Source organism: Ictidomys tridecemlineatus, chromosome 7 (genome assembly GCF_052094955.1).
Source record: "Ictidomys tridecemlineatus isolate mIctTri1 chromosome 7, mIctTri1.hap1, whole genome shotgun sequence".
Taxonomy (NCBI): domain Eukaryota; kingdom Metazoa; phylum Chordata; class Mammalia; order Rodentia; family Sciuridae; genus Ictidomys; species Ictidomys tridecemlineatus.
Window position 1 is genome coordinate 192,874,098 of NC_135483.1, and position 22,751 is coordinate 192,896,848.

Sequence of the window (22,751 nt, forward strand, 5' to 3'; positions counted from 1 at the left end):
TGGGCGCGGGCAGCGGCTCTGCTCTACCCCTACTCCAATTGGGCTGACGTGACTACCACGCCGGCGGGCCGCTGGACCTGTTCCTGGCACGGGCGGTCGCTCTGCTCTGCCCCTACTCCAAATGGGGTGATGTGTCTGCGTCGCCGGTAGGCCACTGGGGCTGTTTCGCCTGTTGGTCACAGGCCTGCCTACCTTGCGGGCGCGGGTGGCGGCTCTGCTCTGCCCCTACTCCATTTGGGGTGACGTGACTACCACGCCGGCAGGCCGCTTGGCCTGATCTGCTGGTAGGTCGCAGGTCTGCCTACCTTGCAGGCGCGGGTGGCGGCTCTGCTCTGCCCCTCCTCTAATTGGTGTGGTGTGTCTACCATGCCTGCGGACCGCTGGGCCTGTTCTGGGCGCGGGCGGCGGCTCTGCTCGGCCCCTTTTCCAGTTGGGGTGACGTGATACCACGCCGGTGGGTCGCTGGGCCTTTTCCGGGCACGAGCAGCGGCTCTGCTGTAGCCCTCTGGCTTGATGACAAACTGAGAGAGACTCGGGTGTATGTGACTCACTTTCTTTACCAAGAGACCAACTGTTTCTGTTGCCGCTGGTATTGATGAAGTTATCTCCTCCGCCGCTTTCTGATGACATCAGATCTCTGCCATGTTGGTATCCCATGCAAATGGCAGCATTTCGTTCTCTTTGCCGGGGGACCAAAGCAACAGGTGAGTCCTGACTGGCCCTCACAAGCCCTGTCTCAATCCTGTTGCCACTGCCTATGAAGGCTCGGTTGGTATTTACCTCCACAGTATTCAGCAGGACCCGGACCGAGAAGCAGTTTCCACGGGTTCTCTGTCCCACAACTTTTAGAATAATTCCATTCTTTATCTATGGAATTGAAATGTATCTTTATCAAGTTTTAATTTTTTATGTTCTTTGTATCTGCTTCTGAACTCTGTTTTGTCCTACCAACTTATTTACCCATTCATGCTGTGATACCATGTTTTGATTAAGTGACTTTTTAGTAAGTTTTAATATCTGTAAGTCAAACCTTATAGTTATTATTTTTATTTCTGAATTTCTCATAATGTATTCTCCTTCATATAATTGAAAATTGTTTTGTTTCATTCTAAGAAATAAAAACAAACCATTAGGGATTCTCTTAATATTATATTAAATATTCTTCTCATTAAAAAGTGATTGACATGTTTTGCTTTTTGCTTTTGTCCTCTTGTTTAGGATAATGTAATACATTTAATTTATTCACATATATTCTTTAACGCCCCTTGGTAAAACGTCATATTATTTATGTAAGCATTTTTCTTAAAATATATTCCCAGGCATTTTGCTATCTTTGAAACTATTTTCCCCAGGCAATTTATATTTCAATTTTGTAGTGTTTGTTGGTAAAGTGCAGCTTTGGATTTTCTTCATTTATGTTGTATGTACTCATATTTCTAATTTCTCTTATGATTTTTTTGAGATTCTGCCTCTGCAAGTAATTTGTTCCATGATTTTTGTACTACTTGTATTAGTCAGCTTCATGTTACTGTTATGAAATACCCAAGGCAATTAACCTATTTAGAGAAAAGATTTGTTTTTGGCTACTGGGTCTAAAGTTTTTGGTCTCACATTGAGTGGTCCCATCACTTTGTATCTCTGGTTTGAGTGGTACATTGTGGAAGTCTTGGTGGGATAAACTATGCACCTCAGGATCCTGGATGCAAAGAGCAAGATATAAAGGGGCTGGCATTCCACAATGCCCTTCAAGTACACACCCCAATGACCTAAGGACCTCCCTTGAGCTCCCCCACCACTCTAAGGTCCTATCACCTCCCAAGAGCATCACCATGGGGGCCAAGCCATTAACACTAGATCTTTAGGATTCAAACCAAAGAATGACTTATTTTGTTTATTGGAGCATATATTTCCAAACACTGTGTAATGAAACAGCATTTCTAGGCAGTTTAAATTGGGATTCAATCATTTAGACTTGTAAAATCCTGACCAATACAAGAATTAATAATATTGGTATGTACATAGTAATAAATGTTCAATGCCTGATGTCTCACTTCAGTTTTTTTATGGATGGATTATTCATTTCTATTGGCTATTATACCGTCTTCCATGTTCAAAAGACCTTATAGCAGAATCAGATTCTCTTGACATATTTTTAGGGGTTTAGTGAGAATATCTTTTCAGCCTACTGATGGGTTATTTGGAATGGGTTGAGGAGGATAACTTCCTGCCCTGGAGGTTCATTGGACAACTCTGTGGTTGGGATGGGACACCCAGGTTAGGGACTCAAGGTAGGATGATTTTCCTTCATGCTTCAGAAGGTAAGGAGCTCAACTTTGTGAGTATTCTGTGGGATTGTCAGATACCTCTGATCAAGTGCCGCAACAGGCAGCAAACTGTGGTACCACCAAGATCTTTTCTGAGTCCTATGACCTCTGCCTCCTTTTTTGTTTCTACCTGACCACAAGTAGATTAGACATACCTTTCCATGTTCTCTGTGAGAAGAGACAAAAATGGGCTTCCTGGGAAGCTTCTTGTGGTACTAGGATAGCTGGATGACTGTCTTTCTCTTTTCCCCAGGAAAATCCTTCACAACTGGTGATGTGCCAATTTGGGGTAGGCAGTGGGGTAGCACAATTGGAGTGAAAACATTCTTTTTTACCCTTATAATTTGGACTTTATTAAGTTCTGTGGACCATAAACTTGTCTCAGGCTTCTTTCTAAGTTCTGGGGTTTACAAAAGGATGTTCTAGACAGTGGGTAGATACAGGGTGAACATTCTTCAAGGGGGAGGGGTGCCTGAGTTGTCCTAAATCTCCTTCTTGCAGACATCACTCTCATCATTTTTATTTTTCAAGGACAATCATCTGAAAGTGCCCAAGTGACAAAGGTAATAGTTGATGAAACAAATGTCGAAGAACAGTTAGGGTCCTGGAAGAAGCCATTGTATGTTCTAACTAGGACGATAGACCTAGGTTGGCTGTAGAATTCCTCTCTAAATGCTTTTCAGGGTGTTCTCTGAAAAGGACCACCAGGTTCACTCATGAAGGTATCTGGAAACTTCCACAAAGTGATTGGGTCTGATGCAACAAATATTCCTTGTATACTGTGTGTATTATACTACGTATAAGCCATAGTGTGGATCCTTTAGAAGAGTGTGAAAACATTAAGTCATATCCCATGACTCAAGGGGCACCCAGTAGAGTGTGGATGACAATACATAGATTCTTGAATGACAGTCCTTTGATGATTGTGGTGAGCTTTTAGCAGAGGCTTAAATCCCTGGCTAGGACTTAAAAGCATGTGAGAAAGAACAAGGCATTTCATTGGAATGCTCTGGCAAGCTTGGGCAGTGGACTATCCACAGCATTGGACATATCAAGGGGAAATTATTTAAAATAGATGATCATATGATCAAGAATATGAATAACAATAAATGCTGGTGAGGATGTAGGGTAAAAGGTACACCTGCATATTGTTGGTGGCACTACAGACTAGTTTAACTACTCTGGAAAGCAGTATGGAGATTCCTCAAAAAATTAGGGATGGAACCACCATATGATGCAGCTTGCCCTGCTCCTTGGTATTTTCCCCAGAGATCTAAAATCAGTATACTACATCAATATAGCCACCTCAATATTTATAGCAGCACAATTCACAGTAGCTAAATTATGGAGTCAAGAAATTGTGGTACATATATATGTGTATGTATATATATCCTATTCAGCCATAAAAAGAAATGAAATTATGGCATTTGCTGTTAAATGGATGGAAATGGAGAATATCATCCTGAGTGAAATAAGCCAAACTTAGAAACTCAAAGGTCAAAAGTTTCCTCTCATATGTGGAAGTTAGAGTAAAATAAAGGAAAGGGAGAGGGAAGGATAGGATAATAAAAAGAACCAATCAAATATAAATAAATAAATATGTGAGTGAAAGGAAGTCTAGTAGAGTAGAGGAAGGAGAACCAGAGAGGGGGAGGACTGGAGGGAAAACGGGGAGAGAAGAGAGGGGATCATGATCTGGAATGGATTTATATGCTGTCTGAGTTTGCCGGGATGACCCAAATACTATGTATATCTATAAAGCTCTGAAAAAAAACAAACAAATCTCCAGCCTTCAGCAGAGTAATGGATGACAGGTAGTTGCATATATTTTGCTAAGCAAAGTCATGCATTTAATAATTACTATTAATATTGAGTAGCCATAGATTAATTCTGATTTTCACAAAGTCCAGCAAGGTGTATCATGTTCTCCCCATTTTATGGATGACAAAAATAAACCTCCAGAATTCAGTGACCTGATATGATAAAGAGTTAGTAAATACGAAAATAAATAAAACAGATGATTATCACCTTCCACCAAATCCCCTGACTGATCCATGTAGCCTCATGTTGTTGGCCCCATGTTAGCATTTCAGAGGCCTCAGAAGGGTGAGAGAGAAAGCAGGACAAGCAGCAATGCCTGTCCACAGCAGAGTGGTTTGTGAACAGCACTCAATGCCTGGGAGGAGCTCAGGCCGCCAGTGTTTCCTTGAAACCTGGATCAGTTCTCAGCAAGGGCCCTTGCTGATCTGAAGATAAAAAATCTACATTTTGCTTTAGGATAAATGTGATAAGTGCAAGCTTGAGTCAAATTAACTTTCATTTTTATCTCTCTGAGTCCTCAAGGTCCAAACACCTTGCCTAGTGACTCTGTTTCTAAAGTCATGTTGCAACAGGGCATGATTCTCCTCAAGGCAGAGATCATGAAGCTACTCCTCTCTGGAAAACCGACTGGTAGATACCTCAGCAAATGCTGCTCATTTATTATCGCTCTTCTGAGTAAACAATTGGCAGTGGGTGTAAATTATTTTAATGAACTTATGAATACACACCCTCTCCTGACACAGATTTTGTGCCTGTACTTCTTCTGCCTACTGTAGTCCCTGAGCATAGAATCCAAGCAGCTGGATTGTGGGGGCTCAGCTATCTCATGGCTCCTGCTCTTTTGCCTTCCGCCCTTCCTCTGTGTGTGTGTCTGCTGCTGGCATCTGGCTCTGCCCAGGCAGGCAAGCTGCTGGTGGTGCCCATGGATGGCAGCCACTGGTTTACCATGCGGTCAGTTGTGGAGACACTAGTCCACAGAGGACATGAGGTGGTTGCTGTCATGCCAGAGGTGAGTTGGCAACTGGGACAGTCATTGAATTTTACGGTGAAGACTTATTCAACTTCTTACACTCTGGAGGACTTGGAACATGTGTTCAAAGTTTTCGTTGAGACTCAAATGAAAAATCCGGACCAACGTTTATTGTCTACGTTATTTGGTTCATCCAATGGTTTTTTTGAACTACATTTTACCCACTGTAGGAGTTTGTTTAATGACAAGAAGTTAGTAGAATACTTACAGGAGAGCTCTTTTGATGCAGTGTTTATGGATCCTTTTGACGTGTGTGGTCTAATTATTGCCAAGTACTTTTCACTCCCATCTGTGGTCTTCACCAGGGGAGTGTTCTGCCATTACCTTGAAGAAGGTGCTCAGTGCCCCAGTCCTCTGTCCTACATTCCCAGACTTTATTTTGGTTACTCAGATGCCATGACTTTCAAGGAGAGAATACAGAACCTTATAAACCACTTGGGGGAGCGTTTGTTTTGCCCATATTTCTTGAAAACCACCTTGGAAAGCGCCTCTGAAATTCTCCAAGCCCCTGTCACACCATATGATCTCTTCAGCCAAGTATCCATTTGGTTGTTGCGAACTGACTTTGTTTTGGACTATCCCAGACCTGTGATGCCCAACATGATCTTCATTGGTGGAATCAATTGCCACCAGGGGAAGCCACTGGCCAAGGTACATGTGTCTCCCTTAGCACACGGAGGGAACCTGGCTTTGGGCGTTAAGAAAGATTCCTTCCTGAGCTGTGATTCGTTATTTATAGTGGGTCTGTTTGGAATTTCTTCCTGGTTCAACAGATTATTTTGTGCCATCTGCTCTCAAAGGCCTCTCAGTGTCAGGGAAGGGAGAAGTAGGGTCCCCATAGTTTGCTGGCCCATTATGTTTTACAAGATGAGAGGAGTGACATGGAGTATTTTAAAAGATGGTTCAATGTAGTTTTGAGAATCTGGATCCTGGAGTCATCCAATCTTGAGTTCATAGATTCCCCAGCCCTAAGAGTTACATACCCTTGGGTAAAACCTCAGTTTTTAATTTGAATGAATGGAGGTAAAACAGTACACCACACAGAGCTGCTATCCAGGTGAACTATGATAATGCATGCAGACTGTCTGGTATATGGCAATGAATTGACAGTAGCCATTATTAAGTGGATGATGTGTACTTTCAAGCATGATTATTTCTAACCTCCACAGTGGTGGTAAATTAACCATGCCTTCAGACTGTCTTCAAAACACCTTTATCAGATGTCAACAATTCTCCTCTTGTTGTGAGCCTCCCATGAATTATTGAAACTTTTGGTGAGTGACATATTCCTCCCAGAGAGAGTTTACAAAGGAAATATAACAAATGTTATATTTGTATAATGCTGCACTTTGGTCAGAATTATTTGTAGCACCTATGTTGCAGATGATGCAACTGAGGCACCAGAGGTTGATTGAATTACCCATGGTTATACTTCTGGTAAACGAGAAAGCCTGATTCAAAATCTGGACATTCTTTTAAAAAATAGTGTATAATCCACATACTATAAAGTCCACATTTTGAAAATATACAATTCAGTGGTTTTCAGTGTGTTTGCAGATATCTCAACCCCTACCTCTACCTAATTCCAGATCACTGAATGGAATGTTCTGTTACATGCCTTTGGTCTTACGTGTCATTCATGTCCAGTGTCTCCCTATTACTTCTGTGTTTGGATTCACGTCTGGTTCTTATTTTGTGTCTAGGATTTACATTTGGCTCTTTTTTATGTCTCTACTGTTCAACTTGCTTTTTTCATGTACTGTTTCCCAGATGTCATTAAATTTTCTGTTCATATATTTGTATAGTTTGTTGAACTTTGTATTATTCTGAAGTCTTTGTCAGTTGTTTCCTAATCTTGGTTTCTATTATTGAAACTTTATTAGTTTCTTTTGGCACTGTCATGATTTGATGATTCCTTGTAATACTCGCGTTTTTGTATTGTTGTCTACTCATTGGAAGAGACAGCCCCCTCTTGTGGAATGTAGGAGTGTTCTTTGGCAGGGATAGTTCTGTACTTCTAGTGTATAATTCTGGAAGGGCCAGCTAACACCACCCTGGGCAGGAAGGGCTTATTCTTTCTTTAAACTCAATTATTTCCACATTCCTATACTTATCTCCTAGTGCCCTAGGAGAAAGGTACCTGGGTCAAATGGTACAGGCATATTGCATATTCCTGGATGACTGGGCCTCTGCCTTTGCATTTATCTTGGGTGTGTCTGTTGACCAGGTTCTACTAACAGGTGGAGCTGCTGGCTGGATATAATGATGGCTTCTGTTCAGTCCATTCTGAAGATCTATTCCCTGTTTGGACAATTACAGTGTTTGAGATGTCTACTTGGACAGGATTGAGGCCTCTCACACTTATTCATTAAAATAGAGTAAGTGTCAGGCTAGACACAATGTTCTTTACTTTATTTTTCACTTGCAAATAAATCATAGCTATCATTAAAAGTCAATAATCACAGATTTCACATGCTCTTTTAATAATCATATAATTTCTTTATTTTGAACGTACCTTAGTTTTTTTTTTTTTAACCAATCTGGATTGATAGATATTTAGGATTTTCTTTGCTCTTGTGAACAACATTGTAGCAAACATTCTTAAATACTTTCTTTGAACTCAACTATTTCTACATTCATGTCCTCATCTCAGTAGACTAGTGCTCTAGGAGAAAGGTGCCTGGGTCAAAAGGTACAGGCATATTATATTTTGATAAACTGGAGAAACCAATTTCAAATCTTGAGCCACCTCACACTAAGATCAATGATATATGAGAGTTGTACTTTTCCCATACCCTCCAGCTCAAGATGTGGTCCAACTTTTAAAATTTGGTTAATTTGGGGGGCAATAGTATTGAGTGTAGCTGCTTCAGTTTTCATTTCCTGTTTTTATAGATGTATTGATCACTTGCATTTTCTTCTATGAATTATAGAATCACATTTTAAAATCATTTTTATATGGCTAAATATCTTTTTGTAACTAATTGCTATAAACCTTTTGAGTACTAGGTTAAGACAGCTTTTTCTATATGTGCTGAAAATATTTTTATATTGATTGTTCTTCACCTTTTGTCACTTTCACTTTTGGAGATTCAACCTGTTAAATTTATTTTGAATGGTTTCTATATTTTAACTTGTTTAGGTCTTTCTAAGCCTAATGCATATAAACATTCTCTCCATATGATGTTTTAATATTTTAATCCCTTCAAATGTTTTTCTTAGTTCTTTTTAAGTTTGTTCTTTATCGAGGTACATGATAATAGAGTGTATTTTGACATATTATACATACATTGAGTAGAACTTATTTTAACCCCTCAGTAGACATGAGTTGGTTTTGGTGGTTTTACAGAATAACATCAATTGACTCTTTTTTCATTATTTAATGTGAAGGATCCTTAATTCAAAAAAATCTATTGAAAGCTGCAGTACCTACAGAGTGCTGGGATGTGGCCATCATCAAATGAGCATGGCTTTTCCTGGCAGAGTATGTTGTCTAACAGAAAGGCAGACTTTAGTCAGTTACAAATTGTGAAACATAGTCTGAGACAACAGTAAAGGGTGTAAAGAGAACTAATCAATGTGTTGAGCTGAGAAGATGTCAGGGGCAGCAAGAAGTCCAATGGCATGAGTTTTTAAATATTTAGAACCCTGTCATGCCTCCTTCTCATCCCTAGTATCCCAAGGTGCCTATAATAAACACAAGTGAGAGAAAGTTCTGCATCCTCTTAGCAGTCCTTCTGTTAAGGCTTTGTTACTGGCCTAGGCCCCTCCACACTGCTTATGGGCTCTGGGACCACCTGTGACATTGCTGCAAGTCTCAGGGAAAATCATAGACACAGCCCCTAGTAGGAAGGTGCCCACTGCAAACAACTCTATACAGCCTGGTACCATCATGTGTGATTCAGGCTTGACCATTTTGGACCTGCGCCAAGAGAAATCTGATGGCACAGTTACACAACCCCAATCAAGTTAAAGAGATTGCAGCCCATATCAGGTACACTATCTATGTAATCCAATGAGCAGGACGGTCATGGATTTATTGTCATAAAGTTTTATTTTTAAAACTGTTTATTAAGATGAAAATTAATTTGATTTTGCCATTTTAGTATCCTGGATTCAGCCTCTTTCTTTATTCAAGCATCAATGCAGGTCACATGAGCTCTTATAGCTCCTGGCCCCTTGTCATGGGTTGGGGGCAATTCAAGCATCTAGAAGAGTAGCACCCAGGAAGTGGACATCTCCCCAGGATCCACTGTTCCAGCCCCCTCTCTGCTCTTGCTGGAAATAGCCCCAGCACACATTAACATCTTCTCTCTCCTTGAAGTGCCAGGAGACCTCCTTTCACTCTGGGGAATATGCTCCTCAGACAGAGGTGGGTTCCATCCCAGGACCTGCATCCTCACTGCAGTGATTTATGCCCAAGGCCTGCACCACTGGTCTGCAGTAAATCTGAGGAAAGGTCGGCCTTTGTCTGCACACCAAGGGCATTGAGACCCCACCACTCATGGCTGAACCAGCCTCCAGGACAGGCCTTCTCTTGTGACTGCCAGACATGTCAGATTATTCTCTCTAATGCCAGTGTGGAACACACACACACACACACACACACACACACACACATCTCATTCTAGAAAGACGATAGTCAAATCTCATGGGGCAACAGAGAAGAATTTCCAAACACCATCGAAGCTTGCAGGGCACCATTCTGGTGATGCTGTGTCAAGTGATGTTACTTCCTGTTATTCATCTCCTTCCTGACAAGTCCCTTAGGCCCTTCAGTCTTGCTTGGAGTTAGAACATAAGCCACTTGGTTTCCAGAGCAAAACTCTGCTTGGAAGGGTTCAGACCATGAATCTCAGCAGAGTGGGAGGCTCCATGCAGTGCACCTGGGACTGGAGCCCTCCTGCTCTTCCTTCCTTAGCCGGGAGCCATTCTCTCTACAGAGGTACTTGTTCTGATGGCAAGGGACCCTGCCTAGCTCCTGTGTGCCCCAGAAGGTGAACCTGCACTGTGCTTCCTTTGCAGTCCTCACTGGGGTTTCACTGCTGTGTAGGTGGAGCCAAATCAGGATGCTGGCACCCTGATGCCACTGTTCACTCTAAATAGGCACCCTGCTGGCACCTCTCTCCTAGGAGAGGCCCTAGGGGCTGCCCCTGCCCAGACAGAGCTGTCTCTGCATGCTTGAACATGAATATGCTTCTTGGCTGGATGTGTGGGGCCAGCCCTGCCCATGGGATGGCCCTTCAATCTGTTCCTCAGGTTTCTTCTCCTCCACAGGGCCCCAGCTTGCATCTAGTGCCAAAGTCACAGGTTAGGACAGGCCTTGGTGTGCCAGTTCGAATGTGCGTGACTAGCTCTGGGTGAGTCTGTTCCAGTAATTTCAGGAACAACCTCTCACTGGGATAGCCTCCTTTCCACACCTATTGTTCTGTGGGTATCCTCTCAGCAGCGCCATAAACAGGCAGAACAAATGTGAACTCCTGACCCTTGGTCGGCATTGAGAAATTGCAAGTCATATGAATTGTCCACTGGTTGATGGGTGGCCAGAGCAGAAGCAGACACCAGGCTTTTTGACTCTTACTCCAGGGCTGCCACCACGTGCTGAGTAGACTCAGACTTCTCCAGTCTTAATTTCCTGAAGGCAAGCCACAGATTACCTGTTGTGACACTGTGGTATATAATGGGAAATGAATCTTTGGTATTTCTTCCATTTTCCTACACAGAGCACTGAAAACCCTTATAATTTCCTAAGTGGTGGGAGGATAAAGGTAGATGGAGTTGTTGTCCATAATAAGCCCCTTTAACCACAGCTGGGTCTAGCTGATGTGGGAATTTGGAAAGCCTACAAGGGGGGTCAGTTTCCAGGGGAACCAAGCAGGTGATTAGAGGGAAGAGAGGAGAAAGGGGCTGAAGGGTGAGCTGGTCACCAATGGCCAGAGATTCAATCACTCATGCCTATTGCGAAGGAAGCCTGCAGGAAACACAACAAGGTCGGATGCAGAGAGATTCAGGTGGCCAAAGGCAGGGAGGCTGCGGTGCTGCGGGAGGAGCATGGGAATCCTGTCCCCCTTCACCCACCCCAGAAGCTGCTGCTGCTTCATCTGGCTGTTCATCTGCATCCTGTGGAATACCCTTGCTGATAATCCAGTCCCCGGCATTTCCTTGGTCTGTGTGACTTTCTAGTAAAGGACTGAGGACAGGAAGTGAGTATGGGTACCTCTGGTGTGTAGGCAGGTCATTAGAGTTGTGGATATGTGAAGTGGGGACAGTCTCATGGGATGCAGCCCTGGAGTCCTGAGCTCAGCATGACTCTGATTGGTGTCAGAATGACCTGACCTGTGGACGTCCTGCTGGTGTAGCAGGATTGGTTCCAGTGAGGGTAGGTCGCTGCGCCTCTCGCCCCAGGAGTGCTCTGTGCTGACCTAGAGCGTGTAAGGAGGTTGGCTTTTCCTTGGGCATGTGCTCCAGAGGAGGGACCGACTCCTTGGAAAGGAGCATGTGGTCTTGGCCCATTCCTGGTTCACAAGGGAATCCTCTTGACTTCAATGAAGAATGAACACGGGGTGTGAGATTGAGACAGACAGGCCAACCCAATGCTCATTTATTCATTCAGCAAAGATTTATGGAGAGCCTACTGTATGCCAGACATTGCTGTGGATGCTGGGGATGAGCAGAGAACAAAGCAAACATTGTCCCTGCCCTTAAGGCGCTCCCACGAAGGGAGAAATGAGCAGTAAATAAGCAATAGGGCAGTGGGTGAAGGAGGAGAAGGGGCTTGGGAGTGTCGCTGGCTGTTTCATAATGAGGGAAGGTGAGGTTAAAGGCCCCGAGCAGCCCTGAAAAGAAGGGAGTGATCACGCTGTGTGGACGTGGAGTTGCCATCTTGGTCATCTTCATCATCTCGAGCAGGGATTGGCAAACGATAGCCACAGGCCGACTCTAGCCCATGGCTTGATGTTACTGGAACAAGTCCAGCCCATCTGTTGCTATCATCTGCGGTGGCACTCCTGCCACAATGGCAGGGCTGAGTCATTACCAAAGAGACAGGATGGCCTAGAAACCTAATGGTGTTCTATTCGAGCCTTTATAGTAGACGTCTTCCAACCCTAATCTACACCAGAGGTTCTCAAAGTGTAGGAACCCCGTCAATCTCTGCGTCCCGGGTAGTGGGAGTGTAGAGCGGAATGCTAGTCAGAATAGCACTGAGACATTGCTGCTTCTGTGCTCACCTTCTCCTGAGGGTGCCATAGAGCCTGTGTGTGACACTGCAGCAGAGTGACTGAAGGGGGAGACAGGGCAGTACAGCTGGCATTCTGAGGCTGGGCTTTAAAGGGCCTGTGAGGACGTAACCGAATGTCCCCCTCTTCTACTTCTGTATGTTAGGGGAGATGTAGTTATTTTTCAAAAAAGTAATTATGTTAACATATAATGGGCTTATCCTGTTAAATACGCTGAGGGAGTATTTAAAACTGGGTCAGTTTAATCTCTGCCGTCGTTCCCATGCACAGACATGACCCACATGCACCAAGGCTTTGGGGACCCTCAGTTATTGTGGAGGGTGCATTAAGTGAAAGGCACAGAAGGCCATTCATTTGGCAAGCTCTAAGTTGCCCACGTACGGTGGTGAGGCTTGTGCTGGAGTTCCACATCTCCTCCCCAGAAATCGGGAGGGCAAGGGAGAGCAGAGGAAGGAGCCTGTGTTCGAGTGTGAGAAGGGAGTTTCTTCACGCTGAGCCTTTTTGAGGAGGCCAGACTGAGAACACCACTCTGGCTCTGTTCTGTTTGTGTTCTCCTTGTTTTTTTATTCTGTCTATAAAACCTCCTGGGCTCAGCTTGTCAGGACATTCCTCTTTTATAAAGTGAGGTACTGCCCAGTTCTAGAATTGTAAATAAAAAGCAAATTAAGTTCCTTACACAGGTTGGTTTTAATTGGCATTGTCATTTATCAAGAGTAAAGAAGTCCGGGAGCAAAAAGCAGATCTAGAAGTAGCCAATTTTGTGTCTTCTTGGGAAGTTCAGGAGTAAGAGGTGCCCTTTGCATGGGTAGCAAGCTGCAGGTTCTCACCTGTAGAAGGATGGCACACCTGCCTTCTGTGTTTGGACTGCAGGAGATGGCGGGTGGGTGTTGTGGGTTGAATTGCCTCTCCCTACAGGATATGTTGAAGTCCTGACACACGGCCCCTCAGAATGTGACCTTATTTGGATATAGAGTCATTGCAGATGGAATTAGTCAAAATTAGGCTATTGCTGTGGTTCCTGACCCGATAGACCGGTGTCCTTATAAAAATAGGAAAATTTGGGCACAGACACACACACATGGAAGAGCAGGTGAAGATTTAGGCAGAGGTCAGGTGATGCTTCCAGAAAGCCAAGGACACCAAAGACTGCTAGTAGTCCCCATAGGCTCAAGGAGATGTCCACATAGATTCTCCATTCCAGACTGAGAAGGGGCAAACCCTGTTGTAATGTTGGTCTCAGATGTCCAGCCTCCAGAGCTGGGTGACAATACGTTTCTATTGTGCAGGCCACCCTATCTCTGGTATGCTGTAAGCCACCAGTTTTTGGTTTCTTTGTTTCAACTTGTTGGTTGACAAACCTCCATGTGGTATCCTGCCACCATTTATATTTCCACATTTTGTCCCTTGTCTATTTTTCTACCTGCTCTTCTGTCTCTTCTCCTCTTCCTGTACTTCCTCCTCTTCCCTAAGGCAAGCCAAGATCTTCTATTGATTGAGAATTTTGCAGAGCTACTTGGGCCACCGGAATGGCCCTCAGTTCATGTCTTATTGAGACCAGATGCCTGATCACAGTCCTAGAGAGGGCCTCTGTGGGACCTGTTCTCTGGCACACAGAAGAATTACCTCAGATAACTCTTGCATCAGGCCTGGGAGAGATCCTGATGCAATCTCCCCTAAGTAGATGTGGCAGCTGAGAGGGGAAGCACCCAGGCCAGCTGGCCTGGGCGGGCTGCCCCTGGACCTGTGCTCAGCTGCACTTCAGTGGAGATGTTCTTAGAGCATCCATCCCTCGGGGCTATTTTGGGCTGCATATAAAAGAAAACCCCCAGCAGTACAGACTCACCTGGGGCACGTGGGGAGGGTGGCCTCAGGTTCTTGTAGTGCAGCTTGGCTTCCTGCAATGCACTTTTTCTCCAGCAATCCTTCTGAGGAGCTGAATGTCGAGGGGAGGGGACGGTGCTACTGTGTTGTTTGCAACCTTGAATTTGTCATCTGTTCAACTAATGTTTCCTTTCTGATCTGAGAAAAGTTGTCAAGAGAGGGGGAGAGCATGGACAGGTCTTCCTCCCTGGGGACAACTGGGGATGCAGCTGAGGTCAGAGGCCCACAGGCCCACAGAGCTCTCCCCAGGTGGCCCTCTTAGAGAGGGAAAGGCATTTTAGCAGAAACAAAGATTCAAGGAAGGCTAGACTCTCAGGTGATGGCTGGCAGGCTTGTGAGTGGTGTGAGTTAGCTGTTTGATTAAGTATGGTTAAATATTAATTTGACTGCTTTTGTTTCAAAGGCAGGATTCAGAGCAAGGGAGAAGCAGGCAGTCTGTGAAAGCCACCGGTTGGCTGAGGGAGAATGGCTGGGAGCCCCGGGGGTCCCTTTGCTTCTCCTGGGAGTTCTGTCCTCCTTCCCGCTGTTCAGAGAGTTTCTGCAGGGCTTTTCTTCATAGCACTTTGGGGCACAGTTGTAGGTGACAGGCTGCTGGTGGTCCCTCAGGATGGAAGCCACTGGCTTAGTATGAAGGACATAGTTGAGCGTCTCAGTGACCGGGGCCATGACATCGTGGTGGTGGTGCCAGAGACCAATTTGCTTCTGAAGGAATCGACACACTACAGAAGGAGAGTGTACCCGGTGCCCTATGGCCAGGAGGAGATGGAGGGCCGCTACCGCTCTTTTGGGAATCAGCACTTTGCTGAGAGATCCTTCCTGACGGCCGCGCAGACAGAGTACAGGAATAACATGGTTGTCATCGACATGTACTTCCTCAACTGCCAGAGCCTCCTGCAGGACTCGGGCACCCTGAGTTTCCTCAAGGGGAGCAGGTTCGATGCTCTTTTCACAGACCCGGCCTTGCCCTGTGGTGTGATCCTGGCCGAGTACCTGGGTCTGCCCTCTGTGTACCTCTTCAGGGGCTTCCCGTGTTCCTTGGAGCATGCTTTGGGTGGAAGCCCGAACCCCGTGTCTTACATCCCCAGGTGCTACACTCAGTTCTCAGCCCACATGACGTTTCCCCAACGCGTGGCCAACTTCCTGGTTAACTTCTTGGAGAGCTATCTGTTTCACTGTCTGTATTCAAAGTACGAGGAGCTGGCCTCAGGCCTGCTCGGGAGAGAAGTGCGCCTGTCTGCCTTGTATCAAAAGGACCCCGTGTGGCTGCTGAGGTACGACTTTGTGCTGGAGTTCCCCAGGCCAGCCATGCCCAACATGGTCTTCATTGGAGGGACCAACTGCAAGAAGTGCCGTGTCCTGTCCCAGGTTGGTGGTTTGGCTCCTCGTGGATTGCCCTGTGTCTTGTGGGCAGGTTCTGTCCTTGTCCCTCAGTCTCGTTGGGCAGGGTTGTCAGAGGAATGGTGGTGGGAAGGGGAAGCCAGGTGTAGAGTAGCAGGACAGGAAGGCCTGGGGCCCCGGGGAGGGGAGGCAATTGAGTGAAGCCTTGCCTGGCCACAGGAAGAGGCACGCTCAGTTAGGTTATCTGGGGACAGTCTCACAACCATTGCAGGAGGCTTAGGAATGTTCCCATCCAGACAGAGGGGAAGGCTCGACCCAGGGGCAGGTCAAAACCATTCTCCCAATTCTGTCCTCTGGTTTGCCCCTGGGCATGAGCTAGAGGTGACCTGTGGGCCACATCTGCCCCGAGGCCTCTTTACAATGGCCCACAGCTAAGCAGGGTTTTGTAGTGTTAAAGGAATATTCATAACCATGGAGGATGCGTGGCAGAGCTGTGTGGCCCTGCATCCTTACTGGCCTTTGTGGGAGAGGGGTCATGGTCTAAGGCCAGTGTTTGTAGATGCCCTCCTGAGGTAGGGCCCAGAGTAACCTGGGAAAATAATCATCTGGGAGACTTTCTCACAAATGTAATCAATCCTGGCTGTGATGGCACACACCTGTAATCACAGTAACTTGGAGTTTGAGGCAGGAGGATGGCAAGTTCAAAGCCAGCCTTAGCAACTTTGTGAGGCCGTCAGCAAAGTAGGGAGTCCCTGTCTCAAAATGAAAACACAAAAATGGGTGGGGATGTAGCTCAGTGCTTGAGAGCCCCAGGTTCGAACCAAGTACAGAAATAAAAATTTAAAAAATACACATAGTGACCCTCTGTAAGGAATCAGCCCCCCTCTGTCTTTCACCCCAAAATGTTCCTTTCAATGCATTGTTCATCCAAGAGCAAGTCTCCAAGAGGTCTCAAGGGCCCCTCCACACTTTTATAACACCTGCTGTGTTGTGTGTTAACAGCAAGAGGCACGCTCAGTTAGGTTATCTGGGGACAGTCACACAACCATTGCAGGAGGCTTAGGAATGTTCCCATCCAGACAGAGGGACAGGTGCAGGTCAAAACCATTCTCCCAGTTCTGTCCTCTGGTTTGCCCCTGGGCCCTGAGCTAGAGGTGACCTGTGGCCATGCTACTAGGAAGCCCTCTGAAAATGGCGCTGTGTGAGCCTCAGCCCTTCACAGATCCTCATGCTGAGGATCCATGTGCCCCACACAGCATGTGACCGTGCTTTGCAGAGGGACAGGGGTCTGGTGGCTCTGGCCCTCTCTTCCTTGGAGCCTGGTTCCATACCAACAGGAAGTTCGTCCTCTTGTGTTCCACAGTCTTGTCAATTGTGGTTCTCCATTAGGGTCTCTTTCGACACCCAGGGGGAAATGGCAGAGAAAAATGTCAATCTTTGGGAATGTCCACTATAAATAAATGCCAAGTGTGTTTCACTGACTCTCTGCATCAAGGCGAATGTGAGGACCAGACTTTACAGGAGACACTTTTGCAGGCTGACATCTCAGCATGTCCTGATTGAGCCCAAGGTGGATTCCTGGCAAGCCAGGGGCACAGAATCCCAAAGTGCAAGTCATCGTTAACAGGCACTTTCTAAGGTCCATGATTTAGGCCAGTGTCTGTAAAGTCTGGCTTTTCTTTCAACATCCCCAGTTTATCTTTATGACTATTTCTTTTGGAGGTTATCAGACGTGGAGGGTTTTGGCAGCAGTGTTTCTGTTAATAAGTTATCATGTAAGAGTGACTAAGAGCTGGAACACATTCGGGTTTTTACAAAGTGCTGGACATGAACATGCAAAACCCAGAAAGTTGGCCAACAATTTACACAATGCCACAAAGAGCTGGCTTTAAAAGCTATATTCCTTTTGCCTGGTGTGTTGTCTCAGCACATTTTATTTTAAATGGTTTTCAGAAAGAACTTTTGAGAGTGATTCACGGGCCCTGCAATTCACTCATTTAATGTTTATAGTTTGTTGGTTTTACATTCTCAGATTAGGGCACTCTGTCAACCTTAGCACCTTCAGGCATGTCCCCAAGATGCACCTTGACTGTCACCAGTCACTCCTTCTTGGCTCCCGACCCCTGTGACCCGTGGATTTGCTTCTTCTGCTCTTCACAGGAATGGAAACGCAACTTGTGTTTGGCTTCCCCCAGCGTAAGGTGTCAGGGCTCGGCTGTGGGGAGCACAGGTTTTTATTGCCCATAATCTTCAGGGCCATGGGTGTGCCACCCTTCTAAATTTGCTTGTGTGCTGAAGGAGTTTGGGTTACTTCTACGTTCTGGCTACTAGGAGCCAACTGCCGTGAACACTTGTGTGCAGGTTTTGTGTGGACATGTGTTTTCCATTCTGTTGGGTGTGTGGTAAGTGTGGAATTTCTGGGTTGTGCGGTCACTGCATGTTTCTACTTTTGGGGTGTGACCAGATTGTTCTTCCGGGTGTTGGTGCCATTTTTTTTATTGTGATAAAATACACATAACTAAGATTTACCATTCTCAAGTGTAGAGTTTGGTGGCCTCAGTACACACACCGTTGTGTGCCACCATCTGGTACAGAACTTTCATGGGCCCCTGAGAGGAAGTCCACACCCTTAAAGTTCTCTAGCTTTGTAGTAAGGTTGTAATTGGGAAGTGTGAATCTCCCACACTTGCCATTCATGTTCAAGATTGTTTGGGCTATGCTGGGTCCTTTAAAGTTTGGGACTCTTAGAATTTGTTTGCCAATTAAAAAGAAACTCATGAATTTTGATAAGAATCATGTTAAATTTGTAGGTCTCCTTGAGAAATATGGCCATCTTAACACAACAAGATAAGTAAATATCCTGATTCATGTACTGGGGTGTCTTTCTGTGTAATTAGGTCTTCTTTAATATCTCTTAACACTATTCTGTCCTTTTTAGTATAAATATAAATCATTCCTAGGCAATTTATTCCTTCCGATGGTGCTTTACATCAACTTGTGTTCTTTCTTTTAATTTTGGATTGCTCATTGCTGGCGTAGGGAGAAGTAGTCGACTTTTGTATATTGCTCTGGACTCTTGCTGAATGTGTTCATTTGTTCAAAGGTTTTAGCTGAATTCTCAGCAAGATTGAGGGTGTAAATGGAAGGTCAAGCTGTGTCCCTACTGAAGGGGCTCTGCTAGTGCCTTTGAAGTCTGGAGGTTTTTTCTCTTTTGTTGCCTAATTGCTTGGTGGAGTCTCCAGTGCAACCCTGAAAGGAGCCTGCAGTCCTCCTGTTCTTGTTCCTGATCTGATGAGGACAGCGTGCAGTCTGCTCTGGCAGTGGGCCTGGAGGTCTGCTGAGACTCCAGCTAGGTTGGTGACATGGCCATGTACTCCTAGTTTGTCGAGTATTGCTGTCAGACCTGTGATGTTGCATTTTGTCAAATGTGTTTTCTGTGTCTACTGAGATGAACATGTGGCATGTTCTTTCCTTTCTTCTGTGATGTGGTAAGTGACAGGAAGTGAATTGATTTCAAGGTGTCAAGGCCAGGGCTGGGGATGTGGCTCAAGCGGTAGCGCGCTCGCCTGGCATGCGTGCGGCCCAGGTTCGATCCTTAGCACCACATACAAACAAAGATGTTGTGTCTGTCAAAAACTGAAAAATAAATATTGAAATTCTCTCTCTCTCTCTCTCTCTCTCTCTCTCAAAAAAAAAAAAAAAAAAGATGTCAAGGCCACCTTGTATTCCTGGGTCAATCCCACTTACCACACTTTTTACATGTTACTGGATTTAGTCCAATAGTATTTCTTTCAGGACTTCTGCATCTGCATGCAGAAAAGCTACTGCAAGTTTTATCTTGTTGTGAAGGTTTTGTCTGGTTGGTGTCAGTGTTTCCCTGGACTTGGGGGACGAGCTGGAGGTGCTCCCCACTTTCCCATCATGCAGAACAGGCTGTGAAGAACTGGGGTTCGTTCTTTGCGTAGATGATAGAATTTCCTTATGAACGTGTCAGGTCCTGGGCTTTTCTTGGTGGGAAGTTCTAGAATTATGTATTCAATCATTACAGTGGCTGTAGACCTATTCAGATTTGTCTTTTTTTCTTGGAGCAGTCTCAGTAGTTTGATTCTTCTCAGAACTTTCCCATAGAATCTGCTGTCTAATTTATGGGCAATGACGGGTCAGATTGAGCACTTGTAGAATGTTTTTATTTTGGTATGCTTGGTGTAACATTCCCTCTTTCAGGCCTGATTTGAGTTATTGAAGGCTTCTGTCTTCTCTTTCCTGCCCTAGCAGAAGGTTTGGTTAAGTTTGTACTTTTTCCACTAGCTTTGGTTTTGTGGATGTTCTCAATTGTGCTGTGGAACAATTCCTCTGTGCTCTGTTATCCTTCTGCTTGCTTTGTGCTTAGATTATTGTGCTTGGATGGAGACTTTTATTATTACCCAGTGGCCCTCTTACATGTAGTAGTGCTTTTGTTTAGAAGTCTATTTTAAAAAAAATATTAGCCACTCCACTATTTTATGGTTGATTTTTCATGATCTGTTTCCCTACTACTTTACCATGCATATAGTATTTTTTTTTAAATCTATGTTTTCTTGGTTTTGAATCTCAAACATGTCTTGTCAAGACAGAATATCTTTGGATCTCATTTTCTACCAAATGGCCAGCTTTGTCTTTTGGTTGTGTTGTTTAACACATTTATGTTTAATGCTGTTATTCATATAAGTGGTTTATGTCTGCCAGTTTCCTTTTCTTCATGTATACCCACACGCACTCTTTTACTCGCTGTTCTGTTTCTCCCTACTGCTTTCTTTGCACTAAGTGAATATTGTTCTAGTATAGCTTTTTAATACCATTAATGACATATTTCTGAGTGGTTCTTGCACTTATCTGTACATTTTAACACCAGTACCCATTTCTGACTTAAGATGACCTATCTTGCATTGTCTTACTATATACATTAATGTGCATGTTGTAAAGAATATGGAGAAGTAGAACAAGAACATGTTGACAGAGTTTGTTACATCAGCTGTCTTATCTATCATTCCTGGTTCTCTTCACTAGTTCTTGTGGATCATGGTTAGCCCTGCTGTCATTTCTTAACCCAATCATCTTTGCTTTCTCCTGCCTCCTTGGGAGCATGATTGCTAAAGTTATGACACTCATGCATGCTAAAGGGCCCCTATTGCAATCACAAATAGACTGAGTTCTGGAATTGTTTGGAAGATCAATTAGGAGAACAGAGGGGAAGGAATGTGCATTCATATTGTCTTTTATAGTAAAGTGATTACAATTATTGCTGCTTTTATAAGTTCCTGTGGGTGGGTTGAAACTACTGAATGACGTTGCTTGTTTCCCACCTGAAGGATTTCCTTAGTATTACTTGTCAGTCTGTTATGCTGGTAAGGAATACTCTCATATTTTGACTCTTTATTTTGGACTCTAAAGCAGGGTTTTGCCTTTGGTTTGCTTGTGTTTTGAGTGATACTCCTCAGAGTCTTGGTACTGAGGTGGCTCACACCTTATCCTTCAGCACTGCATGATTTTTAGCTGCTGCACATTAGGCAAAAGTAATGGAGAATAAGTGGTTTTCCAGAAATGAGGAGTGGAGAAGTTGGCCTGTAGAGCAGTTTCCCAACATGTGCAAGGCCCTTGGTTCCATTCCCATCTCTGCAAAAAAAACAAAGAAAGGAAGGGAATCGGGAGAGCGGGGGTTACCTTGAGTTATGGAGAGAAGCTGGTAATATTGCTTGTGGTAAGACAGAGAAATGGCTGGTAGGTCTGTGAGAAGCTGTGAAAGGAGAGGAATGTGAATTGACAGCTCTGGGAAGCCCAAAGTCTTTGCTGCAATTAGAGCTTTGAGATAATAGTCACAAGTATCATGACGCACAACTAAACCAGTCAGAGTCACTGCAGGTGAACTGGGCTGGCATGAAATAATCACACAAAGACAGAGAAAATACCTTTTTCTTTGGGTTCTGTGATGGCTCCTCTGACCCAGCTCACATACGGAAGCAAGGCCGGCAAGAAAAAGAGAGGGGCACACCTCGAACCCTGGTTTTGTTGGGGGAGGCAGTTTGAAAGAACACTCCATCCATTTAAGGCAGAGAGGTAATGTTACAAGGGGCAGCCCACTCCCATTTGGTAACGCCCACTCCCAAAGTTGTGCTCCCTGTTGATCAGAGATGGGGATCCATCTGCTTCTGGGTCAGGGAAGCCAGTCTCAACATTTCCATCTCCCAAAGCTAGGGGGCGCTCAGTTCCTATGTGGCAGCTTCCAACACAGAACTATCTTGAACAAGTTCACCATTACACTGGTACCTATCAATGCCTTGAGCAGGTAGGTTTGCAATCGATCAGTGCCATATTTTTTGTGTCCCAGTGTCAAATGTGAAAGAACAGTTTAGTTTCAAAAATAAAGAATTTCAGCTCAGAGGTAGTGAGTATTAAGCAAAACACAAAGCCCTCCCAAATGTGGAATGCAATGTGCCTGCACAGGTGGTGTGTCTGTGAAGCTGTCCATGACAGGGGCATAAGTAGAGTGGGGACAGTAAGAGAACCGGGGCTGCTGCCTTATATAACCTGAAGGGTGTTGCATGTGCCATGGGATTTGCAGGTAGTTTCCTTTGGACTGATCGAGCCAGTGACCCTGAAGGAAGCATCCTTGTTACATAATCTATTTCATAAGAGCCGTGGCCACGTGTACTGATCATTTGAAACTCTGTATGGATCTTTGGCTGTAGTACACTTGGTCAAAGCAAATGATCACTGAAGTCTTATCAGAGGCTGGGCAGTTGAGTGTGTCCATGGTGCTGATGGTTTTCCAGCTGCGAAGCAAGATTTCTCAAAGCTTTGCCTAGGAGTGGAGATGAGAAGTGGACCCAAGGTGGTGCTAAGTGAATGTGGGGAATCAGTTTTGCTGCTCTGTCCTGCTCCAACACCTGTGGCTTCATCCTCCACCCATGCCTTCTTCCCCTCCCTGACCAGTAGAGGATCCTGAAACATCAGGGTGGTAGGATGGTGAGCCTGAATACCAGGCACCAGTAGCAATGACTTGGATTGGACAGCCAGCAGTCTCAAGGCAAGACTCCTAGCACCTGTCTAACTGGGGCTGTGACTCCTTGATGAAGCAGGAGG

The 22,751-nt window shown here is 44.9% G+C and overlaps 1 protein-coding gene across 3 annotated transcripts in view; it reads left to right on the plus strand.

Annotated features, from left to right (window-relative positions):
* Positions 1 to 22,751, plus strand: part of LOC101973439 (UDP-glucuronosyltransferase 1A6) — a 76,096-nt gene that overhangs the window by 23,433 nt on the left and 29,912 nt on the right. Inside the window, exon 1 of one of the 3 annotated variants that reach the window (XM_040268040.2) lies at positions 14,697 to 15,659. The exons of the other annotated variants lie outside the window; for them this stretch is intronic. Within the exon in view, the coding sequence (XP_040123974.1) occupies positions 14,760 to 15,659 (900 nt within the window). The 5' untranslated portion in view covers positions 14,697 to 14,759. Of the gene's footprint in view, positions 1 to 14,696; positions 15,660 to 22,751 lie in introns of those variants that run through there. 3 annotated transcript variants of the gene reach the window in all.